The 19,332-nt window shown below is 35.8% G+C and overlaps 3 protein-coding genes across 5 annotated transcripts; 2 read left to right on the top strand and 1 right to left on the bottom strand.

Annotated features, from left to right (window-relative positions):
- The first annotated feature begins 6,244 nt into the window (after nucleotides 1-6,244).
- Nucleotides 6,245-8,209, top strand: LOC104908739 (adenine/guanine permease AZG2). The gene has a single exon (XM_010697890.4). The coding sequence runs from the start codon at nucleotides 6,384-6,386 to the stop codon at nucleotides 7,995-7,997; it is 1,614 nt and encodes a 537-aa protein (XP_010696192.1). The 5' UTR covers nucleotides 6,245-6,383; the 3' UTR covers nucleotides 7,998-8,209.
- Nucleotides 8,210-10,415: 2,206 nt separating this feature from the next.
- On the top strand, nucleotides 10,416-12,328 carry LOC104908740 (adenine/guanine permease AZG2). Its single transcript, XM_010697891.3, has one exon. It carries the CDS (start codon nucleotides 10,595-10,597, stop codon nucleotides 12,107-12,109), a length of 1,515 nt encoding a protein of 504 aa, XP_010696193.1. The 5' UTR covers nucleotides 10,416-10,594; the 3' UTR covers nucleotides 12,110-12,328.
- Nucleotides 12,329-12,821: 493 nt separating this feature from the next.
- Nucleotides 12,822-17,779, bottom strand: LOC104908741 (uncharacterized). Of its 3 annotated transcripts, none has more exons than XM_048648085.2 (6): nucleotides 17,625-17,779; nucleotides 15,896-16,036; nucleotides 14,847-15,747; nucleotides 14,597-14,752; nucleotides 13,911-14,116; nucleotides 12,822-13,277 (listed from the first exon to the last, which is right to left on the bottom strand). In XM_048648085.2, the coding sequence occupies exons 2-6, from the start codon at nucleotides 16,028-16,030 to the stop codon at nucleotides 13,035-13,037; spliced, it is 1,641 nt and encodes a 546-aa protein (XP_048504042.1). In that variant the 5' UTR covers nucleotides 16,031-16,036; nucleotides 17,625-17,779; the 3' UTR covers nucleotides 12,822-13,034. The 3 variants fall into 3 exon arrangements, with proteins under 3 accessions (XP_048504042.1, XP_048504043.1, XP_048504045.1); XM_048648086.2 differs by having other exon boundaries at nucleotides 14,847-15,699; XM_048648088.2 differs by lacking the exon at nucleotides 12,822-13,277 and adding an exon at nucleotides 14,449-14,522 and having other exon boundaries at nucleotides 13,969-14,116.
- Between the last annotated feature and the right edge of the window lie 1,553 nt (nucleotides 17,780-19,332).

Genomic DNA, 19,332 nt, shown 5'->3' with positions numbered 1-19,332 from the left:
ACCTCATTCGTCAAGGGGCAACCACATTTAATCATATGGGTAACTCCATTCGTTCAGGTGAGCAACCCTTTTATTATTCATTAGTATTTTAGGTGTCTTTTTAGAACTTAGTAATGCACCCATTTGTATTTTTATGTTTTAGATGTTGGTCCCAAGGTTATCATCTCATACACCAAGCATAGAAGGGTTCATCGGGGTAAACAAGATGCTTTTGGAAGGGCTTGTGCACAAGGAAAGGGTTGCACACAAGGGTCATCTTCAAATAGATCACATAGCACACTCGACATTTTTGAGAGGTATACGTCGAAGCTGAAAATCCGGATACATTTTCAACCCTGGTCAAAAGCTCAATTACGATGAAAAACAAGCAAGATATATCCTTTTGAAAATGATTTTGACGGAGCTGACACCCACGCGGCCACAAGATGTGGTCGGTCACACATAAAAATGCACTAGTTAAAAATATACAATAAAGCGAATTGGCTAAGATGCGTCTCAGTCATTTTCATAACTTAATCGAGTTTCAATTAATAACATTTTTGTATCAGTATATAAAGAACTTTTTTATCAGTTTTGGCTATAACCTTATCAGCTTAAACCATATATTTATCAGTTTATGTACTTTTTTTATCAGTTTATGAGATAATGGCTAAGACGAGTTTCAATTAATGATATTTTTATATTAATTTAAGACACTTTTTTTATTGTTTTAGGCTATATATCTATAAGGTAAACCATATATTTTTCAGTTTATGTATACATATCTTATTAGCTTATGAGTATTATTTGTCAGTTCACGGCATAAACTTATCAGTTTATTGACATAAGCTTATCAATTTACATAAATGTCAATTTTAATTTAAGACAAACAAAAACTTATTAGGAATATTTTCTGTAGGAAAACCTTATAGAACATACCAACCAAAAAAAAAAGGAAGAACAAATAAAAATAAATGTGCTATATAGAGAACTATAAAAAAACAAGACTAATCATTGCTATATGGCCTCAAAGAATTCACTTGATTGGCTGCCTTATGAGGTTTTTTATACGGTTTTTCACCAGGTACCCCTGAGATTTCACAATATTCACCTGCTGCTACCCTCGTGTTTTCCAAAATTCACTAGGTGCCCCTGTGGTTTGAAAAAAAGTGCTCACGTAACCCTGACGTTAAGTGTCCATTACAAACTTAATTCACAGTTTACCCCCGAGGTTTATATTTTTGCACACTTTTTTTTAAAAAATGAGCCGTTTATTTCTCTCCTCATTTTCTTATATAAGTGATACTTATACTCTAATTTCCTTCACCCTCGATCTCTTCTTGTTTTCTCAATCTAACACCTTATTGACCCTTTTTCACGTCATGAGTTTACGATCACACAATTCATCTTCTTCATATGAATCCTCATACATAAGAGTTCCAAACAAAACATGCAAATGTGGAAAAAGGCGTGCAATAAGAAGTTCATAGAGCACACAAAATCCACAAAGGCTCTACTACAAGTGTGATGAATATGATAATTTCAAGTGGTGCAAGGGAACTATTGAGCAGCTACACCAAACTGGCAGTAGCTCTCAGACGACCAGGGGAAGCATGCATGGGGGATGACCAGTTTACAGAGAATAGAAGTTTGAAGGAGGAGATCCAACATATGAAGAAGAAGCTGAAACAGCAAAATAAAGTAATCACCAAAATATGCCTAGCTTTAATTCTGCTGCTTATATATGTAATAGTGAAGTGATTAATGTACTCAAAGTTGAGCAATTACATTTGAGTTCAATACCTTTTGCATAAATAACAAGAAAGTTAAACCCAGATATTCAAGAGCTATTAATGTTAGAAGAACAAATTATACAATTTTGTTAACCCTAACCCTAATAACTTCACATAACTGACAAATTCATTCAAAAAAAAAAAATGAAAGTAAGTAGGCAAACAATACATGATGCTCAAGCTACAATAACGCTAGAACACTCGTGTTTTTCACTTAATTGCACCCCTTCTCTAACGCTACTCAAAGACGAACAATTCTGCTACCATGTTTGCTTCAAAGTGTCGAAATTTCACTAACAAAGTGAGACAATCTTCCTTGATGTTTTTCGAAAACTTCACTATGTGATTTTGGGTTTGAGAATCCAGACCTTGAAAGGGAAGAACAGAGGAAGTGAAGAGTGGAAGGTGATGCGTTTTTTTTCCGAAAACTTCTTAACTTTTTATTTTCTAAAGTTTCCTAGTGTCAAACATTACAGAATGGTAAGAAAGGGATTAATGGCTAACGACAAGGTAACGTCATTAGTCATTAAGGGTATTTCAGTACTTTTTCAAACCACAGGGGCACCTAGTGAATTTTGAAAAACACGAAGGTACCAAGTGAATATTGTGAAACCTCAAGAATACCTGGCAGAAAAACTGTTTTTTATATATTGAAAATCGATTAGTCTTAAAGAAGTTAATGGGATGAGGTCTTCATACCGTGTTGGGTGTGGGAGAACCTCCCGTCCATAATCCTATTGCATGTACCCATCTCAATTTTTCATAGTCAAGCCAGTAAGACCATTAAATAATATAGGGAGTATTAATGTGTATTATCACTTAAATTATTTTTATGCAGCACTATCAAAAAATATTTAAGGTATTATTTTCTCTTAATTGATGTGAATAGAGCCTAAATGGTGATATATGTATAAGAAGAGTTGATTTAGCAAATAAGTAAATAATTTAAATATGGGGTTATAGGAAAGGAAAATGGAGTAGATTGATTTTATTACAATGGTGGTTTAACCACTGTGGATGGAGAGGAGAGAGAAAAATACATAAACGATCCAACCAACTATTTTAATTAAAGGGTTTGGCTTTCCTTTTCCCTCTATCCCTTTCCTAATCTCATGACCTTTACTCCTTAGTAACCAAACGCCCTTAGTAGTGATGCATGGAGGGAGTAAAAGAAAATTTTCGTAACAAAAGCATACATATGCATAATATTATTTTTGATAGTACAGTTGCATGAAAAAAAAATTAAGCGATAGATTAATTCATTAACAAAAGGTTATCCGACTCTTTTCTTCAGTTAAATTCAATTGAGTTTTTATCATTTGAATTCAATAAATCTCCTTATTGAGTATGGTTCGTTGTTGTTGATCGTCTCCCTGTGGTAAAGTATTGTTCGTCGATGTTTGTTAGGCTCATGGTGGAGTCATTGTTTGTTTGCTTAGGGCCCGTTCGGTATCACTGTCAGTTTTCAGTTTTTGGTTTTTATGATTTTTGAATCATATGATATAATTAGTATTATAAACTTAAACTTGATCATAATGATAGTAATCATGTTAATATTGAAAACTGACAACTAAAAACTGAAAACTATTTTTTCTGGTTTTCATATTATGGTTTTTGGTTTTCAAAAAAACTGAAAATTGAAAACAAAAAACGATCACTAACGGGCTCTTAGGGCCCGTTCGGTATTATTGTGGTTTTCTGTTTTTTGATTTTTTGATTTTCAAAGTCATATGATATATGTCCTATAATGAAGAAAAAATTAGTCAAACTTACTGGGAACATGATGATTTTGAAAACTGACAACTAAAAAGTGAAAACCACTTTTTTTAGTTTCCTATTTTTGGTTTTTAGTTTTCAAAAAAACTGAAAACTGAAAACAAAAAACGGTAACGAACTGCCCTTAGTTGTTTGTTTCCTGTTGATCGATTATTGCAAAAAGGATTTGTGGGTAAATAACTATTCTGGATCACACCATAAATCATTCTCTGAATACACTCCAGAAGATCAAATGAAAATCGTCCACCTGGCTACAACAAATTGTATGTTAGGCTATCTATACAAATATATTAAAAGGCGTACGTGACAATGTATACACGCTACGTGGCACCCCTGTTGCTCCACTAGAATTGTCCAATGTGTACATAAATGTCAATTACCAAAAGTAAAATTAGATTGCAACAAGAATGAACCCATGACCTCTAGCTATTATACATGACACAATTACCATCTCAACCAACTTTTAATCATACTTTAAGTATTCATATTATTATATTTGTACCTTTTAAATGTTGAGTTTTCCTTAATATATTTTAATTGGAATGAAAAAAATACATATCAAGTTCCGAAAACAATACCAACCCGGAGCAACGCCAGGGCCCAAATACTAGTTTCTCTCAAAGCCAAAGCCTGCATGCTCCAACAATCTATAGGCATGATATATCACAATTTAAGAGTCGACGATTATAGAGTTGATGAAAGAAATCTTTATTTAATTCATTATGTAATGTATTTGTTGGTTTTAAATTGACATAAACTCTGGCAAAGGATAACTTAAAACTAGAGGTGATCAAGGTGAGTCCAACCCGAAAATGGGCGGGTTTTCGGCACGTTTTTTGGTCCAGGTTCGGACCCGTCCGATTTTTTGGGCAAATTTTATGGGCCATGGGCAATCTAGATTTGGAAAAATAGGCTAAATTTCGATCCGACCCAATATAATGGACTTCTCCACGGATTTTTTGGCCCGACCTGCGACTTTGGCCAAAAATGGACTACTTCCTCCGTTTCATATTACTCGCTACACTTCTCAATTCACGGACTTCTAGACAATTTTTGGAGAAGAGAGAGATAGAGAGTAAAAAGAAAAAAGACTCATGTGAGAGGAGAGAGATAGAGTTTATTGCCCAAAAAGGAAGTGTAGCAAGTAATGTGAAAATTCTCACAATGAAAAGTGTAGCTAATATTATAAAACGGATGAATCTTTATTGAGGGTGTAAGGAAAACGAAAGTTACCTTGATAAATCTTAGGATGGTATCCTACGTCAATAAGAGAAGATTTCAAGGATTGTCCAGGGTAGAGACACCCATACAAACATGATACCGTATCGGGTAAAATCCCACTTATAGCTGAATGATACAAAGAATCGAAATTTTCAAATGTTAAAAACGATTAATAAATCGTCTCCTCTCATTGATTTGAGCTGGATACGTCATTTCGTGGACGATCACAACTTCTCCGATGAAAATAGGGAGCTGTTGATTCGATTTTGGAATCGTGTGTTTAGAGAACTCTTATAGGGGTGGCGAAACCAAGTCTTTCAGTCCCTCTCAATGGGAAATCGGGGTAAACCAGCACTGTTAAAGGCTACTACCCACCATGTTCCCGCTCGGCGCTAAGGAAGAGCCAGGAGAATGATTCTTGAATAAAGTGAAACTTATCCTATTGCCCTGGGGAAGTTACTCCCGCGAAACGATAAGCATGGCATCCTTTCTAAACTTCCACGCTCCTTCAGGTTCACCTAGTCGTAAGAATCTGTCCCTGCGTAACAGATCCATCGGTGCAAGGATCAACTCCGTACCCTTCCTTCAGATATTTACTGCTTTGCACGAGCTGAGACATCCGGATTCTATGCATCTATCCTAGCAGCTACCCCGAGAGAGATAGAGAGAGTTCATTGCCTAAAAAGGAAGTGTAACAACTAATGTGAAAATTCCCACAATGAATAGTGTAGCGAATATTATGAAACGGAGGAAGTACTTTTTTAGTCAAAGTTCGGCCAGCCCAGCCCGGACCATGATTACCTCTACTTGAAACGCATCATAAACACTTCATTATGGCCTCTTATTATTTTGTTATTAGATTTTCACAAATCCTACCGGAATCACTGACCACTCCTCATGCATTTTCTTTTCAGAGGACATATATTGAAGATCTTATGAGTAGGTAGAGAGTAGAGACTGACGATCTCTTCTCTTAAAAAAAAAATAAAGTAAATAATAATAAGAATTCTCCACTTGAAACATTTTATAAAAAAAACAATCAAATGATGACCAATATTCATATACAAGTATATATTACGACAATAAATATGTTGGATTTTTGAACAAGGAAATCAGATATGGATGACGGTTTATATATATAATTTGTCTAAAAAAACGGAATTTCTGGAGATCATGATTTAATTAGAAACTATTTTGTATGATTTGCTATACTACCTCCCAAAGATAATGACAACTAAGGTGAGAACGGCAACAAAGTTAGGCAGGCAATGTGGAAAAGAAAAGCATAGTTTCCCATTTAATTACTTCATTATTCTACTTAAAGTTTAAACAACATTCTTATGCCTTTTGTTAAATTTAAAATAAAATAAAATATTAAGCTAATTATATTCTATTAATATAATTTTCCACTCATTTCCAACCTCCAAAAAAGTACAAGTGGACAAACTTGCCCCCCACTATCCTTCCTCTCTATTTCTTTCTTTTTATACTCAACCTTCAACGTTCCATATAAATGCACGTCCAACCTTTGTCATCTTTAAATTTTTCATACATTTCATGTAATAAACACATAGAAGTGCAAAAAAAAAATAGAGTGAAAAAAGGTACAAAAAAATGGGGAGAGATTTTCACTTATGTGTCGGAAATGGGATTTGTGCAAAAATTAGCAATAAATGGGAGATGTTTGAGGAACGTATCAATGAAGCTGTTTCAAACAGCAAAGTTGGTAAGTTTTTCAAGTTAGAAGCAAGAAATACGTGTTTTACAAAAGAGTTACGTGCTGCTACGACTACTTTTTTGACCATGTTGTACATTATTACTGTTAATGCTAGTGTTATTGCTGATTCTGGCGGCCGTTGTTCGGCCGCCAATTGTTCGCCCCCGGGTGGGCCTGAGTGCGTACTCAAGCCTAACCCGGGGTACGAGAAGTGTTTGGCTCAACTCAAGAATGATCTTGTTGTGGGTACCGCTTTGTCGGCTTTTGTGGGCTCGGTTGCTATGGGCTTGTTTGCTAATCTTCCTTTTGGGTTGGCCCCTGGTATGGGGGCCAATGCTTACTTGGCTTACAACTTGGTGGGCTTTCATGGGACTGGGCCCATGTCTTACGAGACAGCCCTTGCTGTGGTGCTAGTTGAAGGAGTTGCTTTCCTTCTCATTGCCGTTCTCGGGCTTCGGGCCAAGCTGGCCCGGTTGATTCCTCAACCGGTTCGGCTTGCATGTGCTGCGGGAATTGGGCTCTTCATTGCATTCACCGGGCTGCAGTCCCATCTTGGATTGGGCGTGGTGGGCCCTGATTCATCCACATTGCTGACCCTAACCGGTTGCCGGACCACTGACCCAGTTACGGGCCAGTGTTTAGCAGGAACAATGCAAAGCCCAACTTTATGGTTGGGCCTAGTAGGCCTCTTGATAATCTCATATGGGCTTATGAAGAACGTCAAGGGTAGCATGATATATGGTATACTTTTTGTAACATTTATATCATGGTTTAGAGGAACTAGTGTTACATACTTCCCATATACAACAAGTGGTGATGCAAGCTTCAATTACTTCAAAAAAGTGGTTGATTTTCATATGATAAAATCCACAGCAGGTGCATTTAGCTTTACACACTTTAATACTAGCCAAGTTTGGGTAGCTTTGGTGACATTATTATACGTAGATGTGTTAGCTACAACAGGCACATTATACACTATGGCTGAAGTTGGTGAGTTTATAGATGACAAAGGTAGTTTTGAAGGTGAATATGCTGCTTACATGGTTGATGCAAGTTCCACCATCGTCGGGTCTGCGCTTGGCGTGTCTCCGATTGCCACATTTATCGAGTCAACAGCCGGGATCCAAGAAGGCGGTCGAACAGGATTAACGGCGGTAATCATTGGGATTTACTTCCTCATATCAATATTTTTCACCCCACTAATGACTAGTGTACCACCATGGGCTATAGGGCCAGGATTAGTTGTAGTTGGAGTTTTAATGATGAAAGTGGTAAAAGAGATTGATTGGAGTAACATGAAGGAAGCAATGCCAGCCTTTATTACCATGATCCTAATGCCCTTAACTTACTCCATATCAAACGGGATAATTGGAGGGATTGGATTTTATGTTGCACTTAGTTTATATGATTATGGTGTAACAATGATTAAGTGGGTGATTAGGATGCGAAGAACCGTGGTTAGGGAAGAAAATCAAGTATTAGCAGTTCCAGTGCCTGATATTGAAGCTTGATGTTGAAGATTTAGACATGTTTAGGAATCTAATTTGAAGATGTTGTTAGAGTATTCACTTAGCTCAATTAGTATGAAATATGTATGCACAAGGTTCCATGAGAGCTTTACTTCCTTGTAGTGAGTAGACACATAGGTTTAGTTATCTCTCAAGGCTTTTTGTGCATACTATATGAATATATAAAATCTATATTTGGGGAAATATTTGTCTTTTGTTTTACGGAGTTCTTTTTACTTTTGTGTTAGATTCTTTCAAATTAAGAGTAAGATATGATAATTCAGTTGAGCTCCCTCTGAATTTTAGGGAGCGCTTCAATGTCATGGTTGTGGATTAGAGGGTGATGGGAGTGTTTTTTGTATTTGGGCCTTGAGCTGAAATCGACTAGGCACAACTTCTATTAAAAACCTCTATTATATATAAAAACACATGAGGGAGATTAAAAGGGGGGAATAACGGCTTCGTTTAAACAGACAAAAAATATCACTCATTTAAACTGAAATAAATAATTTTTAAAAAAATAAAATGTAAAGACAGTTCACAATGCATTACGTATATTATAAAGCCAGTCCTTCTAGTTAGAGTTGACCACATTTAACTACACTTGGCTCAAATTCAAACATCATACGGTCACCATCCCCCCAAAGGTGAGTATACATTCAACATCCTATATCTTTCTAGACGAGTACAAATGAAAATCCACACACCTTTATCACCTGACTGAATTTTCACTATCCACTCACTGCACCACCTTTGCACCATATCCCCTAAATCCATGTATTAATCCTTTGCATTTCACAACTGATTTCGAGTATAATTTTTCTCCATACTTTTTTTTACTCCAAGAGTCTGTTAATTTCCTAAATTTGTAAGCTAGCTTGCTTGAGTTCAAAACAACTAGTTAGTCAAAAACAACATTTTTTTTTTTCCATTTATCACTTTTCACTTTCGCTGATTATTTTGTTGATAGCTTGTTTTTAGAAAATATTGATAATTTGTATTGCATTTGACATATCATGTCGATTCCATAACTTTACTAGATTTCAGCAATTGGATAGTATCATAAAAAATAAAAAAAAAATAAAAAAGATTGTTCATAACAAATACGGGTCTGGTAATTTTTTTTACAAGACTAGATGAAACTCATTTAATTATCTTTTCTTCATTATTTTTTGGGGATTTTCTACCTTATAATCTCGTGTTTTTCATTTTCTATTTTGTACCTCAATCATTTTTAGGTTCTATAATGTATAGTGTCCGAATGCGGACTAGGTGTCATATATTTTTTTTTTTTTCCTTTTTGTGATTTTTAGGAGCTACATTAACTTATTCATGGTTTTACTATTAAAGAACATATCTTATAAGCAAGATTAGTTCATTAGATCACAAATTATATTCAAAATATTTGCCTTCGAGTTAATATTAAGGACAAAGTGCACAAAATATGGTGAGTATAAGGATATCATGTGGAATTTCAAAAATGTTGGGATATACAATATAAAAATCAAAGAAACTAACACAAGAATGTAACGTACAAAAACCCTTTTAAAAAAATAAAAGTACCTCTTTTGAATTCTTTGTCCTCCTAAAATTGTTATGACACCTCAACTTTTCTTGAAATAAATGCAATGGCATTAAATTTTGATTTTTGTTTCAAAAAGGTATCTATAAATATTCATTATTATGGACCAAAAAGTCACGCGTACTAAAACTTGTACGTGGAACACATGTATAGTGACTCATAATTAAAGTATTGTTTAGACAGTCACTTTTGTAACTTTGTTTACACAGTTATTTCTTGTTAGAGATAGTTATTCCTTGTTATAGATATTTTTCACAATATAGAATCACCTTTATACATTTACCCTTATGTAATCCTTATTTTTGTCACATTGCCCCTTCTTTAAAATATAGTGAACAATTCATAGAGGCAGTGAACCAGTCACATACTCACATGCCTGAACCACTCGAATATATGTTATAAAAAAAGATTGCTATGTCAAAATAGGGTCACTATGTGTTCCGCGTATAGTGTTTGACACACGTAATCTTTTGATCCATAATAAGTTTAGCACGATCAAGTCCACACAAGACTCTTACTCTACCGTTTTAACCCCACTCCCACACATACCCTTAAACTTTTATACTTTCAGAAATTTGACACTTCTTGACCTTAATTTCATGCTGAATTGCTGATGTCGCACCAATGGATTTAGACACTTCTTTTGGTGTTTAACCCTTAAACTTTTATACTTTCAGAAATTTGAACACAATTTCAGTTACACTTTTTGTTATAATGGATAGTTAGTTTTGGAAAGAAATACGACAGTCACTTTGAAAGGAAAAGAAGAGTGAAATTTCACGTATTGCTTTATAAAGTAGTGCAAGCCTATCAAGCATGAACCACATTTGTCATTTTGTCACTTTGCTCCTACCTTTTCTTCCTCAAAATTTGAAGATTAATCAGTTACAATTCAACTGATCATCATATAAAAATTCACTCAAGTAACATATGTTCTAACTTATTTCCACCAGAGAGAATTTCTATTTTATAGGAATAAAAATATTATTATATAGTACCCTTAAAAACATTATATAGTATGAGCGTGATTCAAGGATTTTGTGCTAGATCATCGAAATCATGGAAGGAAAAAGAGAGAGCCTTGAATGACATAGTTTCAAGCAGCATGGTGGGCAAGTACTTCAAGTTAGAAGAAAGAAAGAGTTGTTTCACTAGGGAGCTAAGGGCAGCCACCACCACTTTCCTTGCCATGGCTTATGTCATCACGGTCATCTCCACCGTACTCGCTTCCACCGGCGGCACATGCTTGGCCACACCTGTGCTCAACAATGAGTACAAGGAGTGTGTTTTAGTGGTAAAAAATGACTTGGTGGTGGCTGTTTCGTTGGCGGCATTGTTGGGCTGCTTCGCTATGGGCCTTTTGGCCAACCTACCCTTTGGGCTGGCCCCCGGAACAGGCCAAAGCATGTATATGGCCTACAACTTGGTAGGCCTTAACGGAACTGGGCCCATGACATATTCAAATGCATTAGGCCTATGGATGGTTGAGGCCTTGGTCTTCTTAGTGATCTCGGGCTCCGGGCTCCGATCCAAGTTGGGGAGACTCATCCCCCCTTCAGTCCGGCTTGCTTGTGCTGTAGGAATTGGTTTGTTCATGGCTTTTGTTGGCCTTCAAGCCCAACAAGGAGTGGGGATAATTGGGCCTGACCCAAACTCACTTGTGACAATCCAGCATCTGAACAGCCCAACTTTATGGTTAGGCATAGTGGGCTTTCTGATTATGAGCTATGGACTGGCCCATGAGGTAAAAGGTAGTATGATATATGGGATTCTTTTTGTGACCTTAATTTCATGGTTTAGGGGTACCCCAGTTACATACTTCCCTAAAACTAATGATGGAGAAGCAAGGTACAAGTATTTCAAAAAGGTGGTAGATTTTCACAAGATCCACAAAATAGCTGGTAAAATCAGTTTCAGTGCTTTTACTAAAGGTAGTACTTGGGTGTCACTTTTCACCTTGCTATACATTGACATTCTTGCAACCACAGGAGCATTATACACCTTAGCTGAAATAGGAGAGTTCACAGATGACCAAGGATCATTCGAGAACGAATACATAGCCTACATGATCGATGCATCAATAACAGTTGTGGGGTCTGCTCTCGGTGTTCCTCCAGTGGCAACATATGCAGAGTCGTCAACCGGCATCAAGGAAGGAGGGCGGACGGGACTCACTGCAGTGATCATAGGGGTATATTTTTCTCTATCCCTATTTTTCGCGCCACTCTTAACTAGTGTACCTCCATGGGCAATAGGCCCATCTTTGGTTATGGTTGGGGTGATCATGATGAAGGTGGCAAAAGACATAGATTGGGGAAATATAAGAGAAGCAGTTCCTGCTTTTATAACCATAATTCTGATGCCGTTAACTTCTTCAATACCAAATGGGATAGTTGGAGGCATTGGAATTTATGCTATGCTTCACGTTTATGATTGGATTACTTGGCTGGTTAAAGTGGTGATGAAGCTCAGTAGGAAGAATGCAATAGAAAGTGATGATAATGGAGCAGATAACACCACTGCTATTCCTTGAGTCTCTGTTAAACATTGCACCCCAAAATTTGTACTCGTACTTAGACTCCGTTTGGTAGGGCGTAAAACATTTTCAGTGTAAAATGATTTTCATGGAAAATAATTTACAATGAAAAACACAATTCCAAAATTAGTTTTCCGTTGTTTAGTTCCATGTAAGAAAAATAATGAAATGAAAGAAATATGAAAGGGAAAGTAAGGAGGTAGTGAGAGAGGACTAGAGGAGTGTGTAAGAGAGATAAGGAAAATAGTTTTCCCTTCATTTTGAAGTGAAAATGATTTTCCATCATTAGGAGTGTAATTTTACTCCAAGGGAAAATGGTTTTACACTCCTTTGCCAACCAAACAATGTAAAACTGAAAATAGAGGAACACGGTTTTCCAGGAAAACGTTTTACGCCCTACCAAACGGAGCCTTAAGGTAATAAGAAATGGTTTTTTATATCTTCAATTTGTCAGGCAGGGACGAAGTTTTACACCAAAAGCTATGAAGTTATGATACTATTCACAGATCTCCGAGATCAACCTATCTTATCTCGGCTACTACCAACATAGGATCCTCACCTTTGTGCTTTTTTTTTTTAAGTCTTTAACGTTAAGAATTTGAATGTAATTTTCTACATTTTTGGTAATTACTTATCACAATAGTTTTTCCTCACTTTGCAAATATGTACAATTCATACCGACTCGAGAAATGACCAGGGCAGCTCACTATTTTAAAAAGCAATACACAATGAAAGTATTTATACCAATTCATTCACAAAAGTAGACACCCAAGTTCCAACTACAACGATGTACTAGCATTTAGCAATTAGCAGCAGCATCCCTCGACAAAAGCGGGTATCTTAATACATATACAACAGCAAATTAAAGTACCTGGTAATCTGAATCAGTTCCTGAGATGTTTCATGCACAATGAAGAGGGTCTTACGCTTTGAGAACTTCAACACGGAAGATTCCTTTGTCTATGTTATCAACCACAAATGCACACACATCTCCAGGACGAATGTTGTTGGCCTTTGTGAATGCGTTCCACCCACTTGACAAAATCTGGAGGCCGTACCTTATATGGCAAAGAACCGGCCAATCTTTTCCAGATGGATTTCGAAGATAGATTAGTTTCTTGTTTGAGCTCCTACGCCCCTTTATGGGTAAAGGTTCAGGCAACTCCTGCACAAGAACAGCAAAAAAAGGTTTATTAATTTTTGTGCATGACAGGATATCTGGTATTGAATCAAGAGCAAGTGGAAACAGAAACTACTTGCATTCTTATTTATCTTGTTGTAAAATTACATGTGGCCTTGTTGGACACGACCAAAAAGTCGGCCCATTTCGGTCTAAATCGTAAAAGTTATCCCAAACCAGAGGAAGATAAGAAGGAGCAGGCCTAAGACCAAATTGATTTGTAGAAAGAGATGTTCAGTTCAGGCCAGAAAGTGGTACCCCAGAACCGCCCATCAAGCTGGACCACAGTTGATAAGCTCATAGACTATACACCAAGCAATCTTTCCACAAGGTTTGAGGAAGATAGCCAATATCACGACACAGGGACTTGAAAACTTGGCAATAGTCGTCTCTTAGGCCTTAGTCTCCAATACTACAACTCATCTTAGATGACGACTTCAGAAGATATTAGAGTCCAGAATTTATGATAAAACTTTTAAAAGTCAATCACCTGTTAACCTCAAAGGTAAATACTCTAAATAGTAATAAAGTGATCAAGTAGCAACAGCAACGATTTAAAATATAAGAATGAAAGTTTGGCACATGAGACAGTCAAGATTCTCAGAAGTTCCAACATACAAGGAAAGATTCATTGTCTGGTGGTACCAAGCATGTAATCCGTGCAGATGCAGATTCCCACGAATCAACAGGCTCTGACTTCACGATATTGATGATGTTAACATTATTTTCCATAGGATTTAAGTTCACACCAAGATCTCTGTAGTTCCTCTCGGCCTCCTTATTAAACTCTTTTGGTTCTTGCTTGACTATTCTCATTTTTCCCCCTGATCAACATAGAACTGAATCAACACCAGTGTTTTGGAAGCCATTCAATAGAAGTATAAGTCACACTAAGGTAAACAACACATGACTACAGTTCATCTCTTTACCGGAAAAGGAAAGAGAAAACCCAAAAGCATCAACAACTAGGGGGAGACATTTTGGGAACTGGAATTACAATTGCTTCTCAGCAGCTTGGGGATAAAATAGGTATTTTGTCAGGGGGAAAGCTCTATAAATAGAGAGCATGAGAGAGAGAGAAGGCATGTTGAATATTATCGAAAGTAATTAGTGTCCTCTTGAAAAATTTGCTAGGGTGTAATTGGTGATTACTCACCTTAATTAGCATTATTGTCTCTAATCTCTCTGTTTTTGTCACTGATCTGAGCTGATTTTCAGCAAAAAACAAACCTATATGTATCCAACTCAAGATCCACAAGATAAGCAGAGAAATTTTAAGATTTACGCACAAAGGAAGCAAGTACCTGGAGGCTGACTATAACCTGATGCAGCTGAAAACTCCAAAGTGTCTGATTTCCTGATAGTTTTCAGAGGCCCAATTGCGTTCAAGGACATGTCAAACCTTGGAGAACTTCTGGGAACTGGCTTACATTCAGATCTTGAGTTTACTTCATTTTTTTCTGACATACAACAAGGAAAAGAAATTAGGAAAATTCCAGAAATGTAATTCACCTAAACGAATCTAAAACAGGATAAGAGGCAAAGGTCACTAACGTGAAGTGGTTGAAAGTACAGTGCCATTTCCTTGAATAATTGGGCGCTTCTTTATATCAATTGAAGCATCTGTATTTTGAGCTTTGTGCAATGCACCAGACACTTGAGAACATTTTTTCCCTTGAACTTGGAGTTTACCCATATGATCAGCATCTACTTTTTTGTCGGTCATTTTGAAGATGGACAAATCAGATAGATGGTCATGTTCTCTATTGTCTTCTGTGGCATCTACTTTCTTGATGGTCATCTTGGAGGTGGACAGATCAGATAGATGGTCTCTATCAAATTCAGTGGAAAAATCAGGCAACTCAAAGGCAGACAGGTCCAAAAGATGTTCTCTATTGTCTTCTCTGGCGAAACCTGTTTCTCTGCCAGTAATGAAGCATGGCTCCAGTAAAAGATCTGCCTCTGGAACAACCTGGGGGATCTTGTTGATGTTTTCCCGGCCTCGAACATTTCCTACCACCTTAAGTGACTTACTTGCATAATTCAAGTCATCCTGCCTCGGACTGATGCCATTGTGTGATCTAGGAACATCACAGACATCGGAAAGATCATATTCTTGTGGTGGTTGTCGTTCATGATATAAATCAGGATCAGATTCTCTAGTAGTTTTAGGTCTCTTATTCTGATAGCTTTCTTCACCAGGAAAGTTTTTTTCATATGCACTTCTGTCATAGATTTCAACAGTGAAATGTGATCCGGCGATGTAATGAAATACCACAAAATCACCTTGCTCAATGCCGTGAGCCAGGTAAAATTTACGCCATCCCTTTTGGAATCCAAGAGAGTCTTCTACAACAGACAAAACCACTTCCCATGTCTGGCCTGTTGAATCCTTGAGATAGGTTGTCTTTCCTACCAATGATTTAAACATTCTGCTAAATTTAGGAGGCAAAATCTGTGAACAGATAAGACTATTAGAAACAACATTTGCTAAATGACTCATTAAAGTTTTGAAACTTATGGGTATGTTATGTTTTAATCCTATCTCGCTAGTAAAAGAACTGAGTGAGAACCAGGGAAGAAATGGATCCTTATTACAGTACCAGGACTTCTGAACAAGATTCGTTTAACATGACTTTGAAAAAAGAGGGAACCACCGGAGCAAGATCATGCTTTCGTTTATGGTTCAACAAACAATTCCGTAGGCACTTGTCACAAACCCCAACATCACGAGCCATAAGATTCTGGAAAAGACATTGTTAACCATTAGCACCACAAGCATTGCACTAACAGTTGGTATCAAGAAAGAAACTTCAAGAGATCACCACTTGTAACTGTGTATTAGCTAGTAATATCTTATGAAATCATTGCAAGAGACAAGGTATGAGCTCCTTTTACTTTGTGATCTTTGTCATTCTATAGCATGAGATATGGTTATAAGTGGTCATTTCGTGAAAACCCCTGTTACTGTAGCTAAACAAATTATGCATATATACAACAGGATGCACATGTAAAAAGACTCAGTGAAAGCACTTCCAAAGAGCTGTATTATGTATTAGTTATATGCTGATTGTATTCATGGAGAATTTACCATACCATACTAGGAAGTAGGAAGTACATTCTCTATATTGAAGCCTCACATCTCCAAACAGATAACAGAACAAACTAATGAATTACATTGCATCTAGTTTTATTTCTTAATCATCCATAAACTGGCCAGCCATTTACATTATCGTTTCTATTTTTTTTTGGTGATTATCATTGACATTACTGATTATTGGATAATATTATATGTAAAGGGTAGAATGGTATTTTACTAAGTCATAGGTCTCTATTGTAAACACTACATTATTGAATGCCAGGTTAACCTACATCTGGTTAACACAATTATTTCCCACACTTGTACACTGATACGCTAAAGTTCGCACATTTTTAATTAACCGCCAATGTGATCTTCGGTACAATCTTTTACTTTCCTGAAAATTATTGTAATGTACTTTCTCCGGTCATTATTAGTTTACCTGCATTTCTTTTTAAAATATTTCTTATTAGTTTACCCATTTCTTTTGTTTTTATATTTGAAACGAGACAACTAACTTTTCATCACACGTACATCCAATTTTAATATAAAATAATAGTTTCTCTTTCTTTCTATATCCCAGAACATTATTTCACCTAAAACTATGTGCAAAAGAAACGAGTAAACCAATAAAGACATGAGAGACTACTTAAATCACATGACATAGACTCATTAGCCAAGTAACATAGCACTCTTGCAGCAAAAAAAAAAAGCAACCCACTTCATCTCTCCTGCTTTTTGGAGCTTATCTCTTAATTTTGTTGTAATCCCACTAACACAATACTTCTTCTGTTTTATTAGATATAACATTTATTAAAATAATTAAACAGGCCCGTCCCTGAGCCAGGGCGAGAGGGGCGGCCGCCCTGGGCCCGGGGATGACAGGTCATTCATTACTGATTTCCAGCCACAACACTTGAAAAATTAATCTCATGAAATTAAACAAGAACAAGTGAACACAAATATGCACATCTACAAATTGTAACATAAATTTTCTTATCATTTACTTCCATGAAACAAAGATGAGATAAGAAGTTAAACCAGAAACTCGAGTCATAAGTTTATAACATGTAAATTATCACTAAAAACATGAGATAGCATGTATGAGAAAGAAAAAATAAGTTGAATTCATGAAACAAATAGCATAAAACCAATCGCATGAATAATCACATGAAGTAGATCTCAAAAATCGCAATTCCACACCAAAATCCGCAACAAAACAAGTAGATTCATCTAAGGAACAAAACAAGAACCTGGAACGAGCTTCTGCAATTCGAGCTTTGCGTATGACATATGAGAGGTTCCAGATTCCAGAGGTTCTAAAGGAATTCAATTTGCTTATGAGTTGGGCACCGGCACCGTGAGGTTTTTTGGAGTGTTACTCGCATATAGGCTATACTACTACCTCCGTTCTTTTTTAGTTGCAACGTTTGACAAATTGCACTATTCATGTTCTCTTATTTGACCACATTTATTGATTTATATGTTAAACAAAATATAGTCATGTGGGGTCTTGTTTGATTCGTTTCGATGTAAGCTTTCATAATATCAAATTTTTATAATTTTTACTTACATACAATTAGAGATAAAACGATTTGAAATTGTACATTGGCAAGCGTGAAAGTCAAAACGTTGCAACTAAATAAAAACAGAGGTAGTATATACCTATGTAGTTTGACTATATGCGAGTAAGGAACACAAAAAGTAAAGTACTAATACCGTATAAGAATACAATGTATTTAGGACATTAGTAAAAAAAATTTAGGGCGTCAAATAGCAAAACTCATTTTTTTTTATGCATAACACCCGAAAATGTAACATAAATTGACGAGTTTATCTCTATTATATAAGCAAAGTGATGAGCTACGGTGTCGTCTTGTAAAATTACTGTTCTACCTTTTACTTATTAAAAAAATGCTAACTATAAAATATTCAATTCTTTCTTGATCTATATTTATGTGTAATAACTAATAAGGAAACTTAAGATTGTTTAATTTATAATAAGATATAATGTACACATAAAATATTTTCCAAAATAATATGCTTAAAAGAGATATTTTTGATTGAAAATGAAACTAATCTAACTAAAGCAATTTCAAACAATTAAAAAGTAAGAACTTATACATTGACATAAATATGCATATGAGAATAGTAATAGCTTATTGTACATCGATGATCTGTTAGAATTCTAAATATTATCATATAAATAGGATTATTATTCCTAGCCTGTTCTCTCCATCTTATTTTCACTTCAGTTACAATCAGTTGGATTCATGCTCCGTTTGGTAGTGTGTAAAATATTTTCCATGAAAATTAGTTTTCCTTTTTCTCTCATTTTCCGTTGTTTGCTATAAGGGATGTAATTCCTGTAGGTGGTTATCTAATCCTTGAGGTTTTTTGAAAAATTGTGAAGGAAAACCCATTGTGACGGGCTCCATGAGTTGGTTTGTTACTGAGTTTGGTGAATCTGAGGGTATTATAGAAGGACATCCCAATGATTCCCATTTGCTCCAAGTGAAGGTCAAATAGTTAGAGTAAAAAAGAGAGGCAATATAAATCAGATTTATGCATAAAAGGATAATTTTGGTTCTAGAAATAGTTTTATGACTTTTATCTTATTTTTTACCTTACTTATCTAATCTTAGGCCGATATATGGAGTTGGTAGATGCAATCCTTAGGTGCGTATGCCTTTTAACATTGATGATAGTTATTAATTTGCAAACTTCTAAATTTTTTTCAATTTATTTTATCTGATTCTATTTTCCTCTACTGTTCTTATTAGTTTTTGTTTAGACTAGTGATAATACCTCCATACTCAAATGTGTTGTTTAAGTCTTTCTTATGTTGCAGATGTTATCAGTTACTAATAAAAAACAATAATATGATGGTTTGGAGATCGTAAAAAGGCGGACTGAACAACGTTTGTATAGTTGCAAGGAGTATCAACTTAAAAAAGATGT

The sequence above is a fragment of the Beta vulgaris genome, chromosome 7 (genome assembly GCF_026745355.1).
Source record: "Beta vulgaris subsp. vulgaris cultivar EL10 chromosome 7, EL10.2, whole genome shotgun sequence".
Lineage (NCBI taxonomy): Eukaryota > Viridiplantae > Streptophyta > Magnoliopsida > Caryophyllales > Amaranthaceae > Beta > Beta vulgaris.
This window is presented reverse-complemented; position numbering and strand designations above follow the sequence as displayed.